Source organism: Heterodontus francisci, chromosome 6, assembly GCF_036365525.1.
Source record: "Heterodontus francisci isolate sHetFra1 chromosome 6, sHetFra1.hap1, whole genome shotgun sequence".
NCBI classification, from domain to species: domain Eukaryota; kingdom Metazoa; phylum Chordata; class Chondrichthyes; order Heterodontiformes; family Heterodontidae; genus Heterodontus; species Heterodontus francisci.
The window spans coordinates 2,634,072-2,657,429 of record NC_090376.1 but is presented as its reverse complement, the minus strand read 5'-3'; the positions used below and the strand labels follow the sequence as shown (position 1 = coordinate 2,657,429).

The window sequence follows — 23,358 nt, the reverse complement described above, 5'->3', positions numbered from 1 at the left end:
TCTGAGACCAGTGACGGGCTCGCTGTACAATGTGTCTTTGGGGATCCTGCCATCTTCCATGCGGCTCACATGGCCAAGCCATCTCAAGTGCCGCTGACACAGTAGTTTGTATAAGCTGGAGATGTTGGCCGCCTCGAGGACTTCTCTGTTGGAGATACGGTCCTGCCACCTGATGCCAAGTATTCTCCGGAGGCAGCGAAGATGGAATGAATTGAGACGTCTCTCTTGGCTGACATACGTTGTCCAGGCCTCGCTGCCATAGAGCAAGGTACTGAGGACACAGGCTTGATACACTCGGACTTTTGTGTTCCGTGTCAGTGAGCCATTTTCCCACACTCTCTTGGCCAGTCTGGACATAGCAGTGGAAGCCTTTCCCATGTGCTTGTTGATTTCTGCATCTAGAGACAGGTTACTGGTGATAGTTGAGCCTAGGTAGGTGAACTCTTGAACCACTTGTAGGGAAGGTAGTAAGTAGTGAGGAAAATAGCAGATTTCTGGAGGACAGAGAGTGAAATGGGCAGACACATCACAGATGCAATTTAATGCAGATAAACCTTACCGAATCTCTATAAAGGCCTCGACCAGATCCGACATCAAAGTTCTCAACCCAAGGAAATTCAAGAAAAGTTTAACTCAGAGTGAACACGAGTGAGGAGAGGATTAATTTTGGCTACGACACTTTTTGTTGAACAGCTGATCAACACTGATCAACTAGCCTCACATAGGAAGAATAATTATTTCAGCCGGGTGCGGTAGAGGGAGCAGCTGGTGACGATGGAACTCCATTTGACCCTGAGCGCACGGCATATCCTAAGGAGAGATTGCGGGCAATCTGGAAGAAAATGTGTGGGAAGGGGAATTGCAGGCTTGGTTAAAGAGATTTGATGCTTTATTCCAGGATGAAAGGCCACCCAAACATCACGTATGATGAGATGCACCAGCACCACCCATTGCCCAGCATTGAAGGTTAGTATCCACTCTGCTGCTCTCCACATCTCCAGGAATGTAGGAACAGGAGTAGGCCATTCAGCCCGTCGAGCCTCTTCCAACATTCAATGAGATCATGGCTGATCTTGCCCCAAATCCCTTAATACCTTTGGTTAACAAAAATCTAACCATTTCCAGATTTAAAATTAATAACCAATCTAACATCAATTGCCATTTGTGGAAGAGAGTTCCCTCTGTGTGTAGAAGTGTTTCCTAATTTCACTCCTGACATTTTTAGACCATGCCTCCAATCCTGGACTCCCCAACCAGTGGAAATAGTCTCTCTCTATCGACCTATCTATTCCCCTTAATATCTCTCAAACTTCGATCAAATCAGCCCCTAACTTAAATTCCAGGGAATACAACCCTAGTCTTTGTAATCGCTCCTTGTGATTTAACCCTTGGAGTCCAGGGATCATTCTGGTAAATCTACACTGCACTCCCTCAAAGGCCAATATACCCTTCCTGAGGTGTGGGGCCCAGAACTGCTCACAGTAACTCCAGGTGTGGTCTAACCAGAGCTTTGTAAAGCTGAAGCATGACTTCCACCCCCTTGTATTCTAGTCCTCCAGATAAAAAGGCCAGAATTCTATTAGTCTTGTTGATTATTTTCTGTACTTGTTCAGGACATTTTAATGATCTGTGTACCTGGTCCCCAAATCTCTTTGGAAATACCGCTGTTGCTAGCTTTTTACCATTTAGAAAATGCCATGTTTTATCCTTTTTATGTCCGAAGTATATGATCTCACATTTACCTACATTGAAATCCACTGGCCACAGTTTTGCTTAACCTATCAATATCTCTTTGTAATTGTATGCTTCCATCTACACTGCTTACCATATCCCCTATCTTTCTGTCATCAGAAAATTTGGATATGTGTCTTTCTGTTCCATCATCTAAGTTAATAAATATAGTGAATAGTTGAGGCCCCAACACAGATCTTTACCGGATACCACGAGTCACATCCTGCCAGTTAGAATTCCCTCCATTATCCCTACTCTCCGTCTCCTGCCACTCATCCAATTTCCAAACCAGGTCAATAATTTGTCTTCAATTCCTTCAACTTCAACTTTAGTTAACAGTCTCTTATGAGGGACTTTATCAAATACCTTCTCGAAGTCCATATAAGTAACATCCATTCTTTTAGTTTTATGTTGCCTCTTACCTCTTTAGTTGTTCCTGGCTGTCTTTTTTTAACAAGTAGAGCTCTTGCCTCTTTTGGTATAAATTGATTCTGTACCACATTAAATTCGTTTTTGAACATCTTTCACTGATCTTCTGTTTTACCCATTAACAGATGTTCCCAGTTTATTGTGGCCAGTCTCTGTCTCATCCCATTGTAGTCAACCTTATCTAAATCTACAATCTTAGCACTTGCTTCATGTTTCTCCCTTTCAAACACTACGTTGAACAAAATCATATTCTGATCACGATCAGATAAATGTTCACACACCGTTATGCTCTTAATGAAATCTGGCTCATTACTTATTGTTATATCGAACATGGCCTGTCCATTTGTTAATTGTTGGACATATTGTTGCAGAAAACTATCCTGAACACATTCACTGTCAGCCTACTATTTTCCCCATTGATCTTCCGATTACTTGGGATGAAAAAGAAAGTGATATTGAAGGTGCTCTCTCTGACAGTGAATTCAAGAGTCACAGTGGGTATAATCTCAATCCTGAATCATTCACTCAGTCTCTAGAATAGGCCCCTCCCATCAGTCCATAAAATACAAACAGGCCAAAATCCCTCTCTTCTGTCACATCAGTCCAACTACATGACATACCAATGAATCAAACTGCTCCCATCCATTCCCAACCTAATGGATGAAACCCATCCCATCTATTTCAACTGATTAAAATCCCAGTCAACTAAATCCCTCCCATCCAATCCCACTGTGTAGAAGGCCAGTGAATGAAAATCTTTTCACTCGTGTTAGGTGGGACATCCATGGACTCCTTCCCATCCATTGCATTGGCCATTGCACTGGTTTAGTTTCCACATCCTGGCGGCACAGTGGCGCAGTGGTTAGCACCGCAGCCTCACAGCTCCAGGGACCCGGGTTCGATTCTGGGTACTGCCTGTGTGGAGTTTGCAAGTTCTCCCTGTGTCTGCGTGGGTTTTCTCCGGGTGCTCTGGTTTCCTCCCACAAGCCAAAAGACTTGCAGGTTGATAGGTAAATTGGCCATTATAAATTGTCACTAGTATAGGTAGGTGGTAGGGAAATATAGGGACAGGTGAGGATGTTTGGTAGGAATATGGGATTAGTGTAGGATTAGTATAAATGGGTGGTTGATGTTCGGCACAGACTCGGTGGGCCGAAGGGCCTGTTTCAGTGCTGTATCTCTAATCTATCTAAATCTAATCTATCTTTCCAGGTTTTCCCAATCGATGTGATGGCCTGGGATTTGATGCAATCACTCTGGATGAGCAGGGAGTTACCAACTTTTTCCGAGGTAAGACTTGGGCTGCAGAGCCAAGGACGGCAGAGGAGAATTTCCTCACATTGCTCTCACCAAAAACAACAAATCTGGTGTCACCATTGCCACATAATTGCTCTGTCCCACATGCTTGAGATAACAGCAAACTTTTCAATTAGTATCAAGGCCATACAAGAGTGAAGTCCTGCAGATGCTGGAAATCTGAAATATAAACAAAACATGCTGGAAACACTCAGCAGGTCTAGCAGCATCGATAGATTTCTGATTTTATTTCAGGCCAAATATTGCTGATAAGGAGCTGGAAATTCAGGATGAGTGTTGAGCTGGTTATATACCTGCCCTGAAAGCTTTCAATGACCAGGACCAATTTAGATCACAGCTTAAAGATCCCTGATAGATGCCAGAGTAGCATTGGCCACTGATCAGGAGATATGACACTCATACAAACTCTGCTTATGGAAAAATGGGAAGAAGGTAGGTAGGTGGGATTGAGGGATATGGGGAGAAGGTGGGTAGGTGGGATTGAGGGATATGGGGAGAAGGTGGGTAGGTGGGATTGAGGGATATGGGGAGAAGGTGGGTAGGTGGGATTGAGGGATATGGGGAGAAGGTGGGTAGGTGGGATTGAGGGATATGGGGAGAAGGTGGGTCGGTGGGATTGAGGGATATGGGGAGAAGGTGGGTAGGTGGGATTGAGGGATATGGGGAGAAGGTGGGCAGGTGGGATTGAGGGATATGGGGAGAAGGTGGGAAGGTGGGTAGGTGGGATTGAGGGTAATGGGGAGAAGGTAGGCAGGTGGGATTGAGGGATATGGGGAGAAGGTGGGAAGGTGGGTAGGTGGGATTGAGGGTAATGGGGAGAAGGTGGGTAGGTGGGATTGAGGGATATGGGGAGAAGGTGGGTAGGTGGGATTGAGGGATATGGGGAGAAGGTGGGTCGGTGGGATTGAGGGATATGGGGAGAAGGTGGGTAGGTGGGATTGAGGGATATGGGGAGAAGGTGGGTCGGTGGGATTGAGGGATATGGGGAGAAGGTGGGTAGGTGGGATTGAGGGTAATGGGGAGAAGGTGGGTAGGTGGGATTGAGGGATATGGAGAGAATGTGGGTAGGTGGGATTGAGGGTAATGGGGAGAAGGTGGGTAGGTGGGATTGAGGGATATGGGGAGAAGGTGGGTAGGTGGGATTGAGGGATATGGGGAGAAGGTGGGTCGGTGGGATTGAGGGATATGGGGAGAAGTTGGGTAGGTGGGATTGAGGGATATGGGGAGAAGGTGGGTCGGTGGGATTGAGGGATATGGGGAGAAGGTGAGTAGGTGGGATTGAGGGATATGGGGAGAAGGTGGGTCGGTGGGATTGAGGGATATGGAGAGAATGTGGGTAGGTGGGATTGAGGGTAATGGGGAGAAGGTGGGTAGGTGGGATTGAGGGATATGGGGAGAAGGTGGGTAGGTGGGATTGAGGGATATGGGGAGAAGGTGGGTCGGTGGGATTGAGGGATATGGGGAGAAGTTGGGTAGGTGGGATTGAGGGATATGGGGAGAAGGTGGGTCGGTGGGATTGAGGGATATGGGGAGAAGGTGAGTAGGTGGGATTGAGGGATATGGGGAGAAGGTGGGTCGGTGGGATTGAGGGATATGGGGAGAAGGTGGGTAGGTGGGATTGAGGGATATGGGGAGAAGGTGGGTCGGTGGGATTGAGGGATATGGGGAGAAGGTGGGCAGGTGGGATTGAGGGATATGGGGAGAAGGTGGGAAGGTGGGTAGGTGGGATTGAGGGTAATGGGGAGAAGGTAGGCAGGTGGGATTGAGGGATATGGGGAGAAGGTGGGAAGGTGGGTAGGTGGGATTGAGGGTAATGGGGAGAAGGTGGGTAGGTGGGATTGAGGGATATGGGGAGAAGGTGGGTAGGTGGGATTGAGGGATATGGGGAGAAGGTGGGAAGGTGGGTAGGTGGGATTGAGGGTAATGGGGAGAAGGTGGGTAGGTGGGATTGAGGGATATGGGGAGAAGGTGGGTAGGTGGGATTGAGGGATATGGGGAGAAGGTGGGTAGGTGGGATTGAGGGATATGGGGAGAAGGTGAGTAAGTGGGATTGAGGGATATGGGGAGAAGGTGGGCAGGTGGGATTGAGGGATATGGGGAGAAGGTGAGTAAGTGGGATTGAGGGATATGGGGAGAAGGTGGGCAGGTGGGATTGAGGGATATGGGGAGAAGGTGAGTAAGTGGGATTGAGGGATATGGGGAGAAGGTGGGCAGGTGGGATTGAGGGATATGGGGAGAAGGTGGGCAGATGGGATTGAGGGATATGGGGAGAAGGTGGGAAGGTGGGTAGGTGGGATTGAGGGTAATGGGGAGAAGGTGGGTAAGTGGGATTGAGGGATATGGGGAGAAGGTGGGCAGATGGGATTGAGGGATATGGGGAGAAGGTGGGTAGGTGGGATTGAGGGATATGGGGAGAAGGTGGGCAGGTGGGATTGAGGGATATGGGGAGAAGGTGGGCAGATGGGATTGAGGGATATGGGGAGAAGGTGGGAAGGTGGGTAGGTGGGATTGAGGGATATGGGGAGAAGGTGGGCAGGTGGAGTGATACCATTTAAAAATGGTATCAGCTGCTCCTGCACCCTTACCTCTAGGGATGCCCCCCCCCAAGGATCTTTCCTTGGCCCCCCGCCCTCCTATTTCTCATCATCAGTCTGCACCTCAGTGACATCATCTGAAAGCACAGCATCAGTTTTCACATGTACGCTGATGTACACCCAGCTCTACTGGGGAGGGGCTAAATTAGTTTGGCAGCAGGGGACCTGAGGGTAGACTCAGTTGAGACAAAATCAGAAATGAAAATGGAAGGCAGAAAATTAGTGGATGAGTCTGGAAGGCAGAGGAAAAAAAGGTTAGAAAAGAAAAAAAAGTTTGGCAGTGCTCAATGAAAGGAGTGTAGCAAATAAAACAGATGGGCTGAGAGTGCAGACAGATTCGTGGCAGTATTATATCATAGTTATTACAGAAGGCTGCATTTGCTCACAACGCAACCACTAGGTGGTGCAGTACTAGCACATGTGCGAATGCAGCCTCTTCCACTGAAAGGTCACTGTCTGCGCGTTTCAGGCAGCTGCCAGGATAAAAAATGGCGCTGCTCAATTTATCACGAAAAAAAAATTCAACCCAAAATACCTCACAATGGCTACCATCACCACCTCCATCCCATCCCCAACAATCCCCTGCTCCCTCCTGCCATTACGCTTCTCTTTGCCGCCCCCTCTTGTACCTGTCTTCTCGCTGCTCGCTCCCTGCTGCCTTCCCTTAACCACTCGCCACTCCCCCCACCTCTGGCTGCTCACTCCCCGCTCCCCCTCCTTCCCACCCACCCCACTCTCCAGACGTTCGGCTCCCTGCTTCTGCTCCACACTCCCCCCACACTCCTCCCACACACACCGCCCCCCCACACACCCACCCCACACTTCCCCCCACACTCCCCCCACACACACCGCCCCCCACACACCCCACCCAACACCCCCGCCCCCTCAGCCACTAGCTCCAGGCTGCGACGCTTCCCTTCTCTCGGCCACTCATTCCCACATTCAATTGTTCCTCGTCACCCGAGGAAGCAAGGCGGGTTGTGAGGGAAGCTGTGGGGCCTGGAGCTAGCGGTAGGAGGAGGGGGGAGAAGCAGAGAGCGAGCAGCCGGAGATTTGGATGGGGGAGGGGGGATGCGAGAAGCGGGGAACAATCGGCCAAGTGAAGGTGAGGGGGTGCAGTGGCGAAATCTGGAGTGAGTGGCCGAGGGGGGAGAGCGGCCAGTGGGGCGGGGAGAGTGAGTAGCTGAGGAGGGGGAAGAGGGCGGGGAGAGTGAGTAGCTGAGGGTGGAGGAAGCAGGCGGGGGGAGAGGGATGGCAGTGGCACAGCGGGGATCGAGCGGGGTGATGCAGTGATTGAAGCAGGGATGGTGGGAGGGAGTGGGGCACCATTCGGGTGAATGGAGACGGCAATGGAGGCGCGGGGACATCTTTGCGTGGTGATGTCATGCGCATTCATACCGGCAGTTTGGCAAACGTTCACACGCATTGATGACGTCCGCGATCGCTCTGTGCATGCTCTGCATTGTCAGGAGTAACTTTGATTACAGAAACATGGCTGAAGGAGGGACAGGAATGGCAGCTCAACGTTCCTGGTTACAGGGTTTTCAGATGCGATAGGGAGGGGATAAGAAAGGAGGAGGAGTGGCAATTTTGGTCAAGGAAACTGTTCCAGCTTTGAGGAGGGATGATATGTTGGAAGGTTCATCAAATCAGACCATATGGAAGCATGGCAGGTTTTGCAATATTTGTCCACATCGGACCGGAGGTGAGGCCAGAAAAAGTGTTTACTTACTCGGGCTAAAGTTTTCCAAGTCCCTACACGTCCAGCCATTAGGATAGCATGGGTTATCCTTAAAATCTCTTGCCGGTATTCTGGGGGCAGTACAATCTGGTGGAGCACTGTCCACTGCTCCTCCCCAGGTCTCCCAGGAGGTCTCCACTTGTACATTACTACCCCATCTCATACATAGTAACACTTCACTTTTTGAAAAGGAAGAATGTGCAGGGTTCTGGGGAGAAGGCAGGGGAATTGAACTGAGAGAATTGCTCTTTCAGAGAGCCAGTGCGGACACAATGGGCCGAATGGCCTCCTTCTGCACTGTAATGATTCTGTGATTCTATGATTCTGAGCTAAGGAACAAAAAAGGGGCAATCACACTGCTGGGAGTGTACTATCGACCCCCAAACAGTCAGAGGGAGATAGAAGAGCAGATATGTCAGCAAATCTCTGAAGTGCAAGAACAATAGGGCAGTAATAGGGAATTTTAATTACCCCAATATTAACTGGGATAGTTTTAGTGTGAGAGGAATTGAGGGAGCAGAATTCTTGATGTGCATTCAGGAGAAGTTTTTTGCCCAATATGTAGCAAGTCCAACAAGAGAGGGTGAAGTTTTAGACTTAGTTTTAGGAAATGAAGATGGGCAGGTGGAAGGAGTGGCAGTGGGAGAGCATTTTGGTGGGTTAGTGATCATAATTCAGTCAGTTTTAACATAATTATGGAAAAGGACAGAGATAGAACAGGAGTTAGAATTCTCAATTGTGGCAAGGCCAATTTTACTAAACTGAGGAGTGATTTAGCGAAAGTGAACTGGAAACAGCTACTTGAAGGTAAATCAGTGTCAGAACAGTGGGAGGCATTCAAAGGGGAGATTCAGTGGGTTCAGAGTAAACATTTTCTCACAAAAAAAAGGGTGAGGCGACCAAATCTAGAGCCCTATGGATGTCAAGGAGTTTACAAGGTAAGATAAAGCAGAAAAGGAAAGCTTATGTCCGACACCGAGAACTCAATACTACAGAAAGCCGAGAGTATAGAAAGTGGAGGGGTGAAATCAAAAAGGAAATTAAGAAAGCAAAGAGAGGGTATGAAAGAATATTGGCAAGCAAAATCAAGGTGAACCCAAAGATGTTTTATCAATACATTAAGAGTAAGAGGATAACTAAGGAGAGAGTAGGGCCCATAAAAGACCAAAAAGGTAACCTATGTGTAGGAGAAGATGTTGGTATGGTTCTTCATGAATACTTTGTGTCTGTCTTCACAAAAGAGGGGGACGATGCAGATATTGTAGTTAAGGAGGAGGAGTGTGAAGTATTGGATGTGATAAACATAGGGAGAAAGGAAGTATTCATGGGATTAGCATCCTTGAAAGTTGATAAATCACCAGGGCCAGATGAAATGCACCCCAGGCTGTTAAAAGAAGCGAGAGAGGAAATAGCAGAGGGTCTGACCATCATTTTCCAGTCCTCACTGGATACAGGTGTGGTGCCAGAGGATTGGAGAATTGCTAACATTGTACCTTTGTTTAAAAAGGGAGCGAAGGATAGACCGAATAATTACAGGCCCGTCAGTCTAACCTCAGTAGTGGGCAAATTATTGGAATCTATTCTGGGAGTCAGGATAACGAACTTATTAGCAAGAGGCAGCATGGTTTTGTGAAGGGGAGGTCATGTCTTACTAATTTGATTGAGTTTTTTGAGGAAGTGACGAAGATGATTGATGAGGGAAGAGCGGTGGATGTTGTCTATATGGACTTTAGTAAAGCCTTTGACAAGGTCCCGCATGGCAGACTGGTGCAAAAGGTGAAGTCACACGGGATCAGAGGTGAGCTGGCAAGATGGATACAGAACTGGCTCAGTCATAGAAGACAGAGGGTAGCTGTGGAAGGGTGTTTTTCTGAATGGAGGGATGTGACTAGTGGTGTTCTGCAGGGATCAGTGCTGGGACCTTTGCTGTTTGTAGTATATAAATGATTTGGAGAAAAATGTAGCTGGTCTGATTAGTAAGTTTGCAGACGACACAAAGGTTGGTGGAGTTGCGGATAGTGATGAGGATTGTCAGAGGATACAGCAGGATATAGATTGGTTGGAGACTTGGGCAGAGAAATGGCAGATGGAGTTTAATCCGGACATATGTGAGGTAATGCATTTTGGAAGGTCTAATGCAGGTGGGAAGTATACAGTAAATGGCAGAACCCTTCGGAGTATTGACAGGCAGAGAGATCTGGGCGTACAGGTCCACAGGTCACTGAAAGTGGCAACGCAGGTGGATAAGATAGTCAAGAAGGCATACGGCATGCTTGCCTTCATCGGTCGGGGCATAGAGTATAAAAATTGGCAAGTCATGTTGAAGCTGTACAGAACCTTAGTTAGGCCACACTTAGAATATTGCATGCAATTCTGGTCGCCACACTACCAGAAGGACGTGGAGGCTTTGGAGAGGGTACAGAGGATGTTTACCAGGATGTTGCCTGGTCTGGAGGGCATTAGCTATGAGGAGAGGTTGGAAAAACTCGGATTGTTTTCAGTGGAACGACGGAGGTGGAGGGGCGACATGATAGAGATTTACAAAGTTATGAGCGGCATGGACAGAGTGGATAGTCAGAAGCTTTTTCCCAGGGTGGAAGAGTCAGTTACTAGGGGACATAGGTTTAAGGTGAGAGGGGCAAAGTTTAGAGGGGATGTGCAAGGCAAGGTTTTTACACAGAGGGTGGTGAGTGCCTGGAACTTGCTGCCGGGGGAGGTGGTGGAAGCAGGTACGATAGCGACTTTTAAGAGGCATGTTGACAAATACATGAATAGGATGGGAATAGAGGGATACGATCCCCGGAAGTGCAGAAGGTTTTAGTTTAGGCAGGCATCAAGATCGGCGCAGGCTTGGAGGGCCGAATGGTCTGTTCCTGTGCTGTACTGTTCTTTGTTCTAAACTGTCACTTAGAAAGGCACAGGTTAATCAAGGATGGTCAGCATGGATTTGTTCAGGGAAGATCTTGTCTGACTAACTTGATTGCATTTTTTGAAGAAATAACAAGGAAGATAGATGAGGGCAGTGCAGTTGACAAGGTGCCAGATGGCAGACTGGTTAAAAAATAAAATCCCATGGGATACAGAGAAATGCAGCAAGGTGGATACAAAATTGGCTCAATGGCGGGAAACAAAGGGTAATTGTTGATGGCTGTTTTAGCGACTGGAGGGCTGTTTCCAGTGGCGTTCCACAGAGCTCAGTACTGGGTCCCCTGTTTTTTGTGGTACATATTAACGATTTGGACGTAAATGTAGGGGGCAAGATCAAGAAGTTTGCGGATGACACAAAGATTGGCCGTGTGGTAGATAGCGAGGAGGATAGCTGTAGGCTGCAGCAAGATATTGATGGTCTGGTCAGATGGGCAGAAAAGTGGCAAATGGAATTCAACTTGGAGAAGTGTGAGGTGATGCATTTGGGGAGGTCAAACAAGGCAAAGGAATATCCCATTTGTGGGAGAAAACTGAGAGGTGTCGTGGAAGTGAGGGACCTTGGAGTGAATGTCCACAGATCTCAGAAGGTAGCAGGACAGGTCGATAAGGTGATTCAGAAGGCAAATTGAATCCTTTCCTTTATTAGCCGAGGTATAGAATATAAGAGCAGGGAGGTTATGCTGGAACTGTATAACTCATTGGTTAGGCCACAACTTGAGTACTGTGTGCAGTTCTGGTCACCTCATTACAGAAAGGATGTAATTGCACTAGAGAGGGTACAGCGGAGATTTACGAGGATGTTGCCAGGACTGGAAAAATGCAGCTATGAGGAAAGATTGGATAGGCTGGGGTTGTTCTCCTTGGACAGAGAAGGCTGAGGGGAGATCTGATTGAAATGTACAAAATTGTGAGGGGCCTGGATAGAGTGGAGGTGAAGGGTCTATTCACCTTAGCAGAGAGGTCAGTGACTGGGGGGCATAGATTTCAATTGTAATCTGCAGGGCTACGGACCAAATGCTGGAAGGTGGGATTAGAATAGGTGGATCGTTTATCGGCTGGCACAGACACGATGGGCCAAGTGGCCTCTTTCTGTGCCTTAAACTTTCTATGATTCGATACCTCACCACCACCTCTCTCTAGTCCTCCACTGTTGTTAAATTATCAGACTGATGATCTGACATCCAGTATTGGATAAGCAAAAGTGTCTTCCAATTCAATATTGGATTGAAATCATTGTCTTTAGTCCCTGCCGCAAACTCTGTTCCCTCGCCAGCAACTTCATTCCTCTCTCTCTGGCAACTGTCTGAAGCTGAACCAGTCTGTTCACAACATTGGTGTCATTGTTTTACCCTGATATGAGCTTCCAACCACATTTCTGTGACACTACTCAGACTATTTCCAGCTGCGTGACATTGTCCGACTTCGTCCCTGTCTCAGCTCATCAGCTGCAGAAACCCTCATTCATACCTTCATTACCTCTAGACTTGAATTTTCCAACACAGTCCGGCTGCTCTCCAACATTCGACCCTCTGTAAACTTGAGGTCATCTAAAAATCTGCTACTCATGTCCTTATTGCATCAAAGTCCTGATCACCCGTCACACCTCTGCTCGCTGACCGACATTGGCTCCAAGTCAAAGAATCATTTTAAAATCCAAAATTCAAATCCCTCCAGCACCTCGCCCCTCCCTATCTCTGTCACCTCCTCCAGGGCCTCGCCCCTCCCTATCTCTGTCACCTCCTCCAGGGCCTCGCCCCTCCCTATCTCTGTCACCTCCTCCAGGGCCTCGCCCCTCCCTATCTCTGTCACCTCCTCCAGGGCCTCGCCCCTCCATACCTCTGTAACCTCCTCCAGGGCCTCGCCCCTCCCTATCTCTGTCACCTCCTCCAGGGCCTCGCCCCTCCCTATCTCTGTAACCTCCTCCAGCACCTCGCCCCTCCCTACCTCTGTAACCTCCTCCAGGGCCTCGCCCCTCCCTATCTCTGTCAACTCCTCCAGAGCCTCGCCCCTCCCTATCTCTGTCACCTCCTCCAGGGCCTCGCCCCTCCCTATCTCTGTCACCTCCTCCAGGGCCTCGCCCCTCCATACCTCTGTAACCTCCTCCAGCACCTCGCCCCTCCCTACCTCTGTAACCTCCTCCAGGGCCTCGCCCCTCCCTATCTCTGTCCTCCTCCAGAGCCTCGCCCCTCCCTATCTCTGTCACCTCCTCCAGGGCCTCGCCCCTCCCTATCTCTGTCACCTCCTCCAGGGCCTCGCCCCTCCCTATCTCTGTAACCTCCTCCAGCAACTCGCCCCTCCCTACCTCTGTAACCTCCTCCAGGGCCTCGCCCCTCCCTATCTCTGTAACCTCCTCCAGGGCCTCGCCCCTCCCTATCTCTGTCACCTCCTCCAGAGCCTCGCCCCTCCCTATCTCTGTCACCTCCTCCAGGGCCTCGCCCCTCCATACCTCTGTAACCTCCTCCAGCACCTCGCCCCTCCCTACCACTGTAACCTCCTCCAGGGCCTCGCCCCTCCCTATCTCTGTCACCTCCTCCAGGGCCTCGCCCCTCCCTATCTCTGTAACCTCCTCCAGAGCCTCGCCCCTCCCTATCTCTGTAACCTCCTCCAGAGCCTCACCCCTCCCTATCTCTGTAACCTCCTCCAGAGCCTTGCCCCTCCCTATCTCTGTAACTTCCTCCAGGGCCTCACCCCTCCCTATCTCTGTAACCTCCTCCAGAGCCTCGCCCCTCCCTATCTCTGTAACCTCCTCCAGAGCCTCGCCCCTCCCTATCTCTGTAACTTCCTCGAGGGCCCCTCCCCTCCCTATCTCTGTAACCGCCTCCAGAGCCTCGCCCCTCCCTATCTCTGTAACCTCCTCCAGGGCCTCGCCCCTCCCTATCTCTGTAACCTCCTCCAAAGCCTCGCCCCTCCCTATCTCTGTAACCTCCTCCAGAGCCTCGCCCCTCCCTATCTCTGTAACCTCCTCCAAAGCCTCGCCCCTCCCTATCTCTGTAACCTCCTCCAGAGCCTCGCCCCTCCCTATCTCTGTAACCTCCTCCAAAGCCTCGCCCCTCCCTATCTCTGTAACCTCCTCCAGAGTCTCGCCCCTCCCTATCTCTGTAACTTCCTCGAGGGCCTCTCCCCTCCCTATCTCTGTAACCTCCTCCAGAGCCTCGCCCCTCCCTATCTCTGTAACCTCCTCCAGGGCCTCGCCCCTCCCTATCTCTGTAACCTCCTCCAAAGCCTCGCCCCTCCCTATCTCTGTAACCTCCTCCAGAGCCTCGCCCCTCCCTATCTCTGTAACCTCCTCCAAAGCCTCGCCCCTCCCTATCTCTGTAACCTCCTCCAGAGCCTCGCCCCTCCCTATCTCTGCAACCTCCTCCAGAGCCTCGCCCCTCCCTATCTCTGTAACCTCCTCCAAAGCCTCGCCCCTCCCTATCTCTGTAACCTCCTCCAGAGCCTCGCCCCTCCCTATCTCTGTAACCCCCCAGGGCCTCGCCCCTCCCTATCTCTGGAACCTCCTCCAGGTTCTCGCCCCTCCCTATCTCTGTAACATCCCCCAGGGCCTCGCCCCTCCCTATCTCTGTAACTTCCTCCAGGGCCTCACCCCTCCCTATCTCTGTAACCTCCTCCAGAGCCTCGCCCCTCCCTATCTCTGTAACCTCCTCCAGAGCCTCGCCCCTCCCTATCTCTGTAACTTCCTCGAGGGCCCCTCCCCTCCCTATCTCTGTAACCGCCTCCAGAGCCTCGCCCCTCCCTATCTCTGTAACCTCCTCCAGAGCCTCGCCCCTCCCTATCTCTGTAACCTCCTCCAGGGCCTCGCCCCTCCCTATCTCTGTAACCTCCTCCAAAGCCTCGCCCCTCCCTATCTCTGTAACCTCCTCCAGAGCCTCGCCCCTCCCTATCTCTGTAACCTCCTCCAAAGCCTCGCCCCTCCCTATCTCTGTAACCTCCTCCAGAGCCTCGCCCCTCCCTATCTCTGTAACCTCCTCCAAAGCCTCGCCCCTCCCTATCTCTGTAACCTCCTCCAGAGTCTCGCCCCTCCCTATCTCTGTAACTTCCTCGAGGGCCTCTCCCCTCCCTATCTCTGTAACCTCCTCCAGAGCCTCGCCCCTCCCTATCTCTGTAACCTCCTCCAGGGCCTCGCCCCTCCCTATCTCTGTAACCTCCTCCAAAGCCTCGCCCCTCCCTATCTCTGTAACCTCCTCCAGAGCCTCGCCCCTCCCTATCTCTGTAACCTCCTCCAAAGCCTCGCCCCTCCCTATCTCTGTAACCTCCTCCAGAGCCTCGCCCCTCCCTATCTCTGCAACCTCCTCCAGAGCCTCGCCCCTCCCTATCTCTGTAACCTCCTCCAAAGCCTCGCCCCTCCCTATCTCTGTATCCTCCTCCAGAGCCTCGCCCCTCCCTATCTCTGTAACCCCCCAGGGCCTCGCCCCTCCCTATCTCTGGAACCTCCTCCAGGTTCTCGCCCCTCCCTATCTCTGTAACATCCCCCAGGGCCTCGCCCCTCCCTATCTCTGTAACTTCCCCCAGGGCCTCACCCCTCCCTATCTCTGTAACCTCCTCCAGAGCCTCACCCCTCCCTATCTCTGTACCTTCCCCCAGGGCCTCGCCCCTCCCTATCTCTGTAACCTCCTCCAGAGCCTCGCCCCTCCCTATCTCTGTAACCTCCTCCAGAGCCTCACCTCTCCCTATCTCTGTAACTTCCCCCAGGGCCTCGCCCCTCCCTATCTCTGTAACCTCCTCCAGGGCCTCTCCCCTCCCTATCTCTGTAACCTCCTCCATGGCCTCGCCCCTCCCTATCTCTGGAACCTCCTCCACAGCCTCGCCCCTCCCTATCTCTGTAACTTCCACCAGGGCCTCACCCCTCCCTATCTCTGTAACCTCATCCAGGGCCTCGCCCCTCCCTATCTCTAACCTCCTCCAGGGCCTCGCCCCTCCCTATGTCTGTAACTTCCCCCAGGGCCTCGCCCCTCCCTATCTCTGTAACTTCCCCCAGGGCCTCGCCCCTCCCTATCTCTGTAACCTCCTCCAGGGCCTCGCTCCTCCCTATCTCTGTAACTTCCCCCAGGGCCTCGCCCCTCCCTATCTCTGTACACCTCCTCCAGGGCCTCGCCCCTCCCTATCTCTGTAACTTCCCCCAGGGCCTCGCCCCTCCCTATCTCTGCATCCTCCTCCAGGGCCTCGCCCCTCCCTATCTCCACATCCTTCTCCAGCCCCTCTCCCCTCCCTATCTCTGCAACCTCTTCCAGGGCCTCGCCCCCACCTATCTCTCTAACCTCCTCCAGGGCCTCGCCCCTCCCTCTCTCCCTAACCTCCTCCAGGGCCTCGCACCTCCCTATCTCTGTAACCTCCTCCAGCTCCTCAACCCTCTGAGGTCTCTGCACTCCTCCAATTCTGTCCTCTTGCACATCCCTGATTTTAATCGTTCCACCATTGGTGGCCTTGCCTTTAGCTGCCTGGGCCCTAAACTCTGGAATTCCCTCCCTAAACCTCTCCACCTCCCTCTCCTCCTTTAAGACGTTTCTTAAAACCCACCTCTGACCAAACTTTTAACCACATGTGCCATTATTCCCTTTTGTGGCCTTGTGCCAAATTTTGCTTTAAAAACTCCAGTGAAGCACTATGGGATGTTTTATTACATTAAAGGCGCTATGTAAATGCATGTTGTTGGTCATTTTTATGCATTGAAACAGAGAGAAAGTTTTGATGTGGTGGATTTGCAAAAAGGCTGATTTCTCTCTCTGTCACTCTCTGTTTTACAGGAGAGTTTGTGTGGAAAGGTTTCATTCATCACTCCGACTTCATCAATAAAACCTGGCCCCAACTGCCGGAACACATTGATGCAGCGTTCCGTATCCATCACAAAAATTCCATGGCATATCACGACAGAAATGTTCTTCTTCAAGGTAGGCTCATCGGTGACAGTATCCATGGTTACCAGCTTCAAGCAAACCGACAGCTTTCAGTCAGTATCCCGGGTAGTGGGAAAAGCCTGGGAGCTGCTCACTGGTGCACAGAGACACCGAGCAAAGCCAGAGATACCAGAGGCTGATTGCACTGGGATAGGATTTCAAACTCCCATTCTCTGCTTAATGGACTCCTCTGGCAAAGAAATTGTCAGCTCCCAGACCCAATAGATCATGGGACATAGAGGAGGCAGACATGAAGAGTGGGATATTGATAAAGCCGATGATCGGTATGCTTTATCTTATCAAAACAACATTCAAAGGTTTGTGTAGACACACCCCCAGCTGTCTCTGCTTTAAAATCACTCATTCAACTCTCGTTGATTCTCAGGGAAATCAGGTCTGGCAGTATTATGGCACTGCACCGGAAGGCGTGTTCCTGATCTGTGATCAATTCCCAGGAATTCCAGATAATCTGGGGGCGGCGGTGGAGTGTCCAGAGGGAGATTGCATGCACGACTCTGTGCTCTTTTCAAAGGTAAGACTATTTCATGACGTGGGAGGTTTAGACTCTGCTTCAGATATATTCAGGTGGAGGGCAGTGCCCATTCTAGACCAGAGCTACAATGTGCAGAAGACTGGAGGTTGCATCATCATTCCCTGCTGTATTACTTAATATCAGGTTGAGATTGTCTGTTTGGTTTATCACTCCTGGACAGCAGTGGAAAGTGAGGCAGGATTCTCACTCCTGATCCAATCACCCTGCATTAAAGATATCCATATAAAGCCTCAGCTTAGCAGGTAAATCAAACTTCAGTTTGTGAACTAAATCTCAGCGCTCCCTCAGTACTGACCTCTGACAGTGCAGCACTCCCTCAGTACTGACCCTCGACAGTGCAGCGCTACCTCAGTACTGACCCTCTGACAGTGCAGCACTCCCTCAGTACTGACCCTCGACAGTGCAGCGCTACCCTCAGTACTGACCCTCTGACAGTGCAGCACTCCCTCAGTACTGACCTTGTGACAGTGCAGCACTCCCTCAGTACTGACCCTCAGAAAGTGCAGCACTCCCTCAGTACTGACCTTGTGACAGTGCAGCACTCCCTCAGTACTGACCCTCTGACAGTGCAGCACTCCCTCAGTACTGACCCTCTGACAGTGCAGCTCTCCCTCAGTACTGACCCTCTGACAGTGCAGCACTCCCTCAGTACTGACCCTCTGACAGTGCAGCACTCCCTCAGTACTGACCCTCTGACAGTGCAGCGCTCCTCAGTACTGACCCTCTGACAGTGCAGCGCTCCATCAGTACTGGCCTCCGACAGTGCAGCGCTACCTCAGTACTGACCCTCAGAAAGTGCAGCACTCCTCAGTACTGACCTTGTGACAGTGCAGCACTCCCTCAGTACTGACCCTCTGACAGTGCAGCACTCCCTCAGTACTGACCCTCTGACAGTGCAGCACTCCCTCAGTACTGACCTTTTGACATTGCAGCTCTCTCTCAGTACTAACCCTCTGACAGTGCAGCACTCCCTCAGTACTGACCTTGTGACAGTGCAGCACTCCCTCAGTACTGACCTTGTGACAGTGCAGCACTCCCTCAGTACGACCCTCTGACAGTGCAGCACTCCCTCAGTACGGACCCTCCGACAGTGCAGCACTCCCTCAGTACTGACCTTTTGACATTGCAGCTCTCTCTCAGTACTAACCCTCTGACAGTGCAGCACTCCCTCAGTACTGACCTTCTGACTGTGTAGCACTCCCTCAGTACTGTACTGCAGTATCAGGGTGGATCTTGTGCTTGTATGTGCAGTGGGTCTTATGCCCCTGACCCTCTGACTCAGTGAATGGAGAATGTTTACTCCCTGAACCCAGCTCCCAGTTGCCCATTCTAGTTGTTTCCATTCATTTTATGACTTGGTGCAACCACATTCTGAAAACCTCAAGCCCGCTGGATTTCAAGCCTTTAGGACAAGAACGGGTGAACAGAGCAAATGAATAACTCTGTTCCTGTGTGCAGGTGAAACCGTGTACGGGCTGGATCTCAGCACCACACAGTGAAAGAAAAATCATGGCCATGGGTACATAACTGCACGTCAGCCCTGAGGTGGGCTGGAGAGATATTACTGCTTCGAGGGGACATACTTCACTCGTTTCAATCCCAGCAATGGAATCGTTCATGCAGGTTACCCCAAGGATGCTCGCGACTATTTCATGCGCTGTGAAGGACGAGGTGAGGAGGTTTGTATTGCTCCTGCTCCAGAGACACTGATACATTGGCCTGAATATTAGCTCCGAGAAGGGGAGGGACTGGCTGGCAAGGGGGTGCGGCGAGGTGGGGCTTGGTGGGGGGGTTGGGAGGGGGGTTGGGAGGGAGAGGTGGGGCTTGGTGGGGGGGTTGGGAGGGGGATGGGGGGTTGGTTGGGGGGAGGGGGTGCTGGGTGGGGTGGTTGGAGGGGGAGGGGGGTGTGGTGGGGCAGGTGGGACTTGGTGGGGGAGTTGGGAGGGGGATGGGGGGTTGGTTGGGGGGAGGGGGTGCTGGGTGGGGTGGTTGGGAGGGGGAGGGTGGGGTGGGGTGGGGGTGGGGCAGGTGGGACTTGGTGGGGGGTTGGGAGGGGAAGGGGGGTTGGTTGGGGGGAGGGGGTGCTGGGTGGGGTGGTTGGGGGGGAGGTGGGGCTTGGTGGGGGGTTGGGAGGCGGGGTTTGGGAGGGGAGGTGGGGCTTGGTGGGGAGTTGGGAGGGGGGAGGGAGAGGTGGGACTTGGTGGGGGGGGTTGGGAGGGGGAGGGGGGAGTGGGAGGGGGGGTTGGGAGGGGGAGGTGGGGCTGTGGTGGGGGGTTGGGAGGGGGAGGGGGGAGTGGGAGGGGGGGTTGGGAGGGGGAGGTGGGGCTTGGGGGGGAGTTGGGAGGGGGGAGGGAGAAGTGGGACTTGGTGGGGGGGTTGGGAGGGGAGGGGGGAGTGGGAGGGGGGGTTGGGAGGGGGAGGTGGGCTTGGTGGGGGGGTTGGAGGGGGAGGGGGGAGTGGGAGGGGGGGTTGGGAGGGGGAGGTGGGGCTTGGTGGGGGGGTTGGGAGGGGGGGAGTAGGAGGGTGGGTTGGGAGGGGGAGGTGGGGGCTTGTGGGGGGGTTGGGAGGGGGAGGGGGGAGTAGGAGGGGGGGTTGGGAGGGGGAGGTGGGGCTTGGTGGGGGGGGTTGGGAGGGGGAGGGGGGATCTGATTGTGACATGCAGTTTGTGAGCTGGGAAACTGCATCCAGCAGTAAGTGGAAAATTTTTGCCTCTTTTTAACTCTGGGTTTCCCGAGGTCTGGAACACTGGGCTGGTGAGAGTTAAACTTAAAATGCAGGTTAACTCTGAGGCACTCAGACTCTTTATAACATTTCAATTGCAAACACATCGATTGCTGGAGGGAGGAAGGGGGAAGGGAGAGGAAGGGGGAAGGGAGTCTTTACTTAGCCTCAGTGCCTCTAGTCATTACGGGTAGAAATACAAATTGATTTTCACTCTTGGTCACTGCCCGGTGCCTCCTGTGGACACAGGGTAGGAGCAGGCTGGGCAGACCATGATGGTCCCCACAGAAGAATAGCTGGAAAACATTCATTGTGCTCAGCAAGAGCTGATCCCCGCCTGGGAGCTGATCCCCCTCAGGGAGATGATCCCCCTCTGGGAGCTGATCCCCCTCAGGGAGATGATCCCCCTCTGGGAGCTGATCCGCCTCTGGGAGCTGATCCACCTCAGGGAGTTGATCCCCCCTCTGGGAGTTGATCCCCCCTCTGGGAGCTGATCCCCCTCAGGGAGATGATCCCCCTCTGGGAGCTGATCCCCCTCAGGGAGATGATCCCCCTCAGGGAGTTGATCCCCCCTCTGGGAGTTGATCCCCCCTCTGGGAGCTGATCCCCCTCAGGGAGATGATCCCCCTCTGGGAGCTGATCCCCCTCAGGGAGATGATCCGCCTCTGGGAGCTGATCCCCCTCAGGGAGATGATCCCCCCTCAGGGAGCTGATCCCCCTCAGGGAGATGATCCCCCCTCTGGGAGCTGATCCCCCTCAGGGAGATGATCCCCCCTCTGGGAGCTGATTCCCGCATGGAGTTGATTCCTGCAGGGAGCTCATCCCCTCAGTTGTCAGTGAGATTGTCACTAATCAGACTGATTCATTTGAATTTTTTCAGGAAGTAACAAGGAAGGTAGATGAGGGGAGTGCAGTTGACGCGGTCTACATGGTTTTTAGCAAGGCTTTTGACAAGGTCCCACATGGCAGACTGGTTAAAAGAATAAAATCCATGGGATCCAGGGAAATGCAGCAAGGTGGATAGAAAATTGACTCAGTGACAGGAAACAAAGGGTAATTGTTGACAGGTGTTTTAGCGACTACTAGTGTATCTTTTTTTAAAATTAGTGTAATTGAGATTGTAGGGTATTGTTTGGAGTAGAACAAGGCCCCTAGTGTAATTAGTATTTTTTAAAGGGAGTAATTAAGTAATCTAAGAGTAAGTGATGACAGGAGAGCTCAGCCCTGTGATACGCTCCTCCTGCGCTATGTGGGAAATCAGGGATGCTTCCAGTGTCCCTGACAACCATGTGTGCAGGAAGTGTATCCAACTGCAGCTACTGACTACCCGCATTACGGAGCTGGAACTGCGGGTGGATTCACTGTGGAGCATCTGCGATGCTGAGGACGTCGTGGATAGCACGTTTAGTGAGGTGGTGACACTGCAGGTAATGGCTGCACAGGCAGAAAAGGGATGGGTGACCACCAGACGGAGTAGTAGCCGCAGGCAGGTAGTACAGGAGTCCCCTGTCGTCGACCCCGCTCAAACAGATATATCACTTTGGATACTGTTGGGGGGGATGACCTCCCAGGGGAAAGCAGCAACAACCAAGTTCATGGCACCAAGGATGACTCTGCTGCACAGCAGGGAAGGATAAGGAGTGGAAGAGCTATAGTGATAGGGGATTCTATCGTAAGGGGTGCAGACAGGCATTTCTGTGGCTGCAAACATGACTCCAGGTTGGTATGTTGCCTCCCTGGTGCTCGGGTCAAGGATGTCACGGAGTGGCTGCAGGACATTCTGAAGTGGGAGGGAGAGCAGTCAGAGGTTGTGGTACACATTGGTACCAATGACATAGGTAGAAAAAGGGATGAGGTCCTGCAACAAGAATTTAGGGAGCTAGGGAGCAGATTAAAAAGCAGGACCTCAAAGGTTGTAATCTCTGGATTACTCCCTGTGCCACGTGCTAGTGAGTTTAGAAATAGGAGGATAGAGCAGATGAATGCATGGCTGAGGAGATGGTGCAGGAGAGAGGGCTTTAGTTTCCTGGATCATTGGGTCTGTTTCTGGCGAAGGTGGGACCTGTACAAGTTGGACGGGTTGCACCTGAACTGGAACGGGACCAACATCCTTGCTGAGAGGTTTCCTAGTGCTGTTGGGGGGGTTTAAACTAATTTGGCAGGGGGATGGGATACAGAGTGGAGGTACAGTAGGGGGTGATGCACAGTCAGATATAGGAACAGAGGAAGATAGGAACAGGAGTAGGCCATTCAGCCCCTCGAGCCTGTCCCACAAATATAGAAGAGAAACTGAGTCAGTCTGGAAGGCAGAGCAAATATAGACCTGTTAAGGCACAAGCGAATAATGCAAGGCTGGATTGCATCTATTTTATTGCAATGAGTCTTACTAGTAAGGCAGATGAATTGAGGGCATTGATTAGCACATGGGAATATGATATTGTTGCTATCACAGAGACATGTTTGAGTGAAGGGCAGGACTGGCAGCTCAATATTCCAGGGTATAGAATCTTCAGGTGCGACAGGGGAGGGGGTAAAAGAGGAGGTGACATTGCACTGTTGATCAAGGAGTCAATTACTGCAGTAAGGAGGGATGACATCTTAGAAGGTTCCTCAAATGAGGCCATATGGGGAGAACTTAAAAACAAAAAGGGGGCAATGACTTGGCTGGGAGTTTACTACAGACCTCCAAACAGTCAGAGAGAGATAGAGGAGCAGATATGTAGGCAAATCTCAGAGAGGTGTAAAAATAATATGGTAATAATAGTCGAGGATTTCAACTTCCCTCATATCAACTGGGATAGTCTTAGTGTAAAGGGCTTAAAGGGGGCAGAATTCTTAAAATGCATACAGGAGAGCTTTTTGAGCCAGTACATAGAAAGTCCTACAAGAGAAGGGGCGGTACTGGACCTAATCCTAGGGAATGAAGCTGGACAAGTGGTAGAAGTGTCAGTGGGGGAGTATTTCAGGGATAGTGACCATAACTCTGTAAGATTTAAGGTAGTTATGGAAAAGGACAAAGATGGACCGGAAATAAAGGTACTGAATTGGGGGAAGGCCGATTTCAATATGATAAAACAGGATCTGGACAAAGTGGACTGGGAACAGCTACTTGTAGGAAAGTCTACATCAGACCAGTGGGAGTCATTCAAAGAGGAAATAGTAAGTGTTCAGAGCCAACATGTACCCATTAAGGTGAAGGGTAGGACCAACAAGTCCAGGGAACCCTGGATGTCAAGGGAGATAGAGGATTCAGAGTACTGAAAACAGCGAAGGGACTAGAGGAGTATAGAAAATGTAGGGGGGTACTGAAAAAAGTGATTGGGAGAGCTAAGAGGGGACATGGAAAAACACTGGCGGGCAAGATAAAGGAAAATCCTAAGGCGCTTTATAAGTATATTAAGGGCAAGAGGATAACCAGGGAAAGAGGAGGGCCCATTAGGGACCAAAGTG

The 23,358-nt window shown here is 51.5% G+C and overlaps 1 protein-coding gene across 1 annotated transcript in view; it reads left to right on the top strand.

Annotated features, from left to right (window-relative positions):
- The window catches only part of LOC137371074 (hemopexin-like), a 40,757-nt gene that overhangs the window by 5,422 nt on the left and 11,977 nt on the right, over positions 1–23,358 (top strand). The window contains 9 exon segments of the mRNA XM_068032977.1: positions 899–966; positions 3,373–3,450; positions 16,485–16,612; positions 16,614–16,628; positions 17,020–17,166; position 18,413; positions 18,646–18,675; positions 18,678–18,736; positions 18,738–18,858. Of these exon segments, the coding sequence (XP_067889078.1) occupies positions 899–966; positions 3,373–3,450; positions 16,485–16,612; positions 16,614–16,628; positions 17,020–17,166; position 18,413; positions 18,646–18,675; positions 18,678–18,736; positions 18,738–18,858 (647 nt within the window).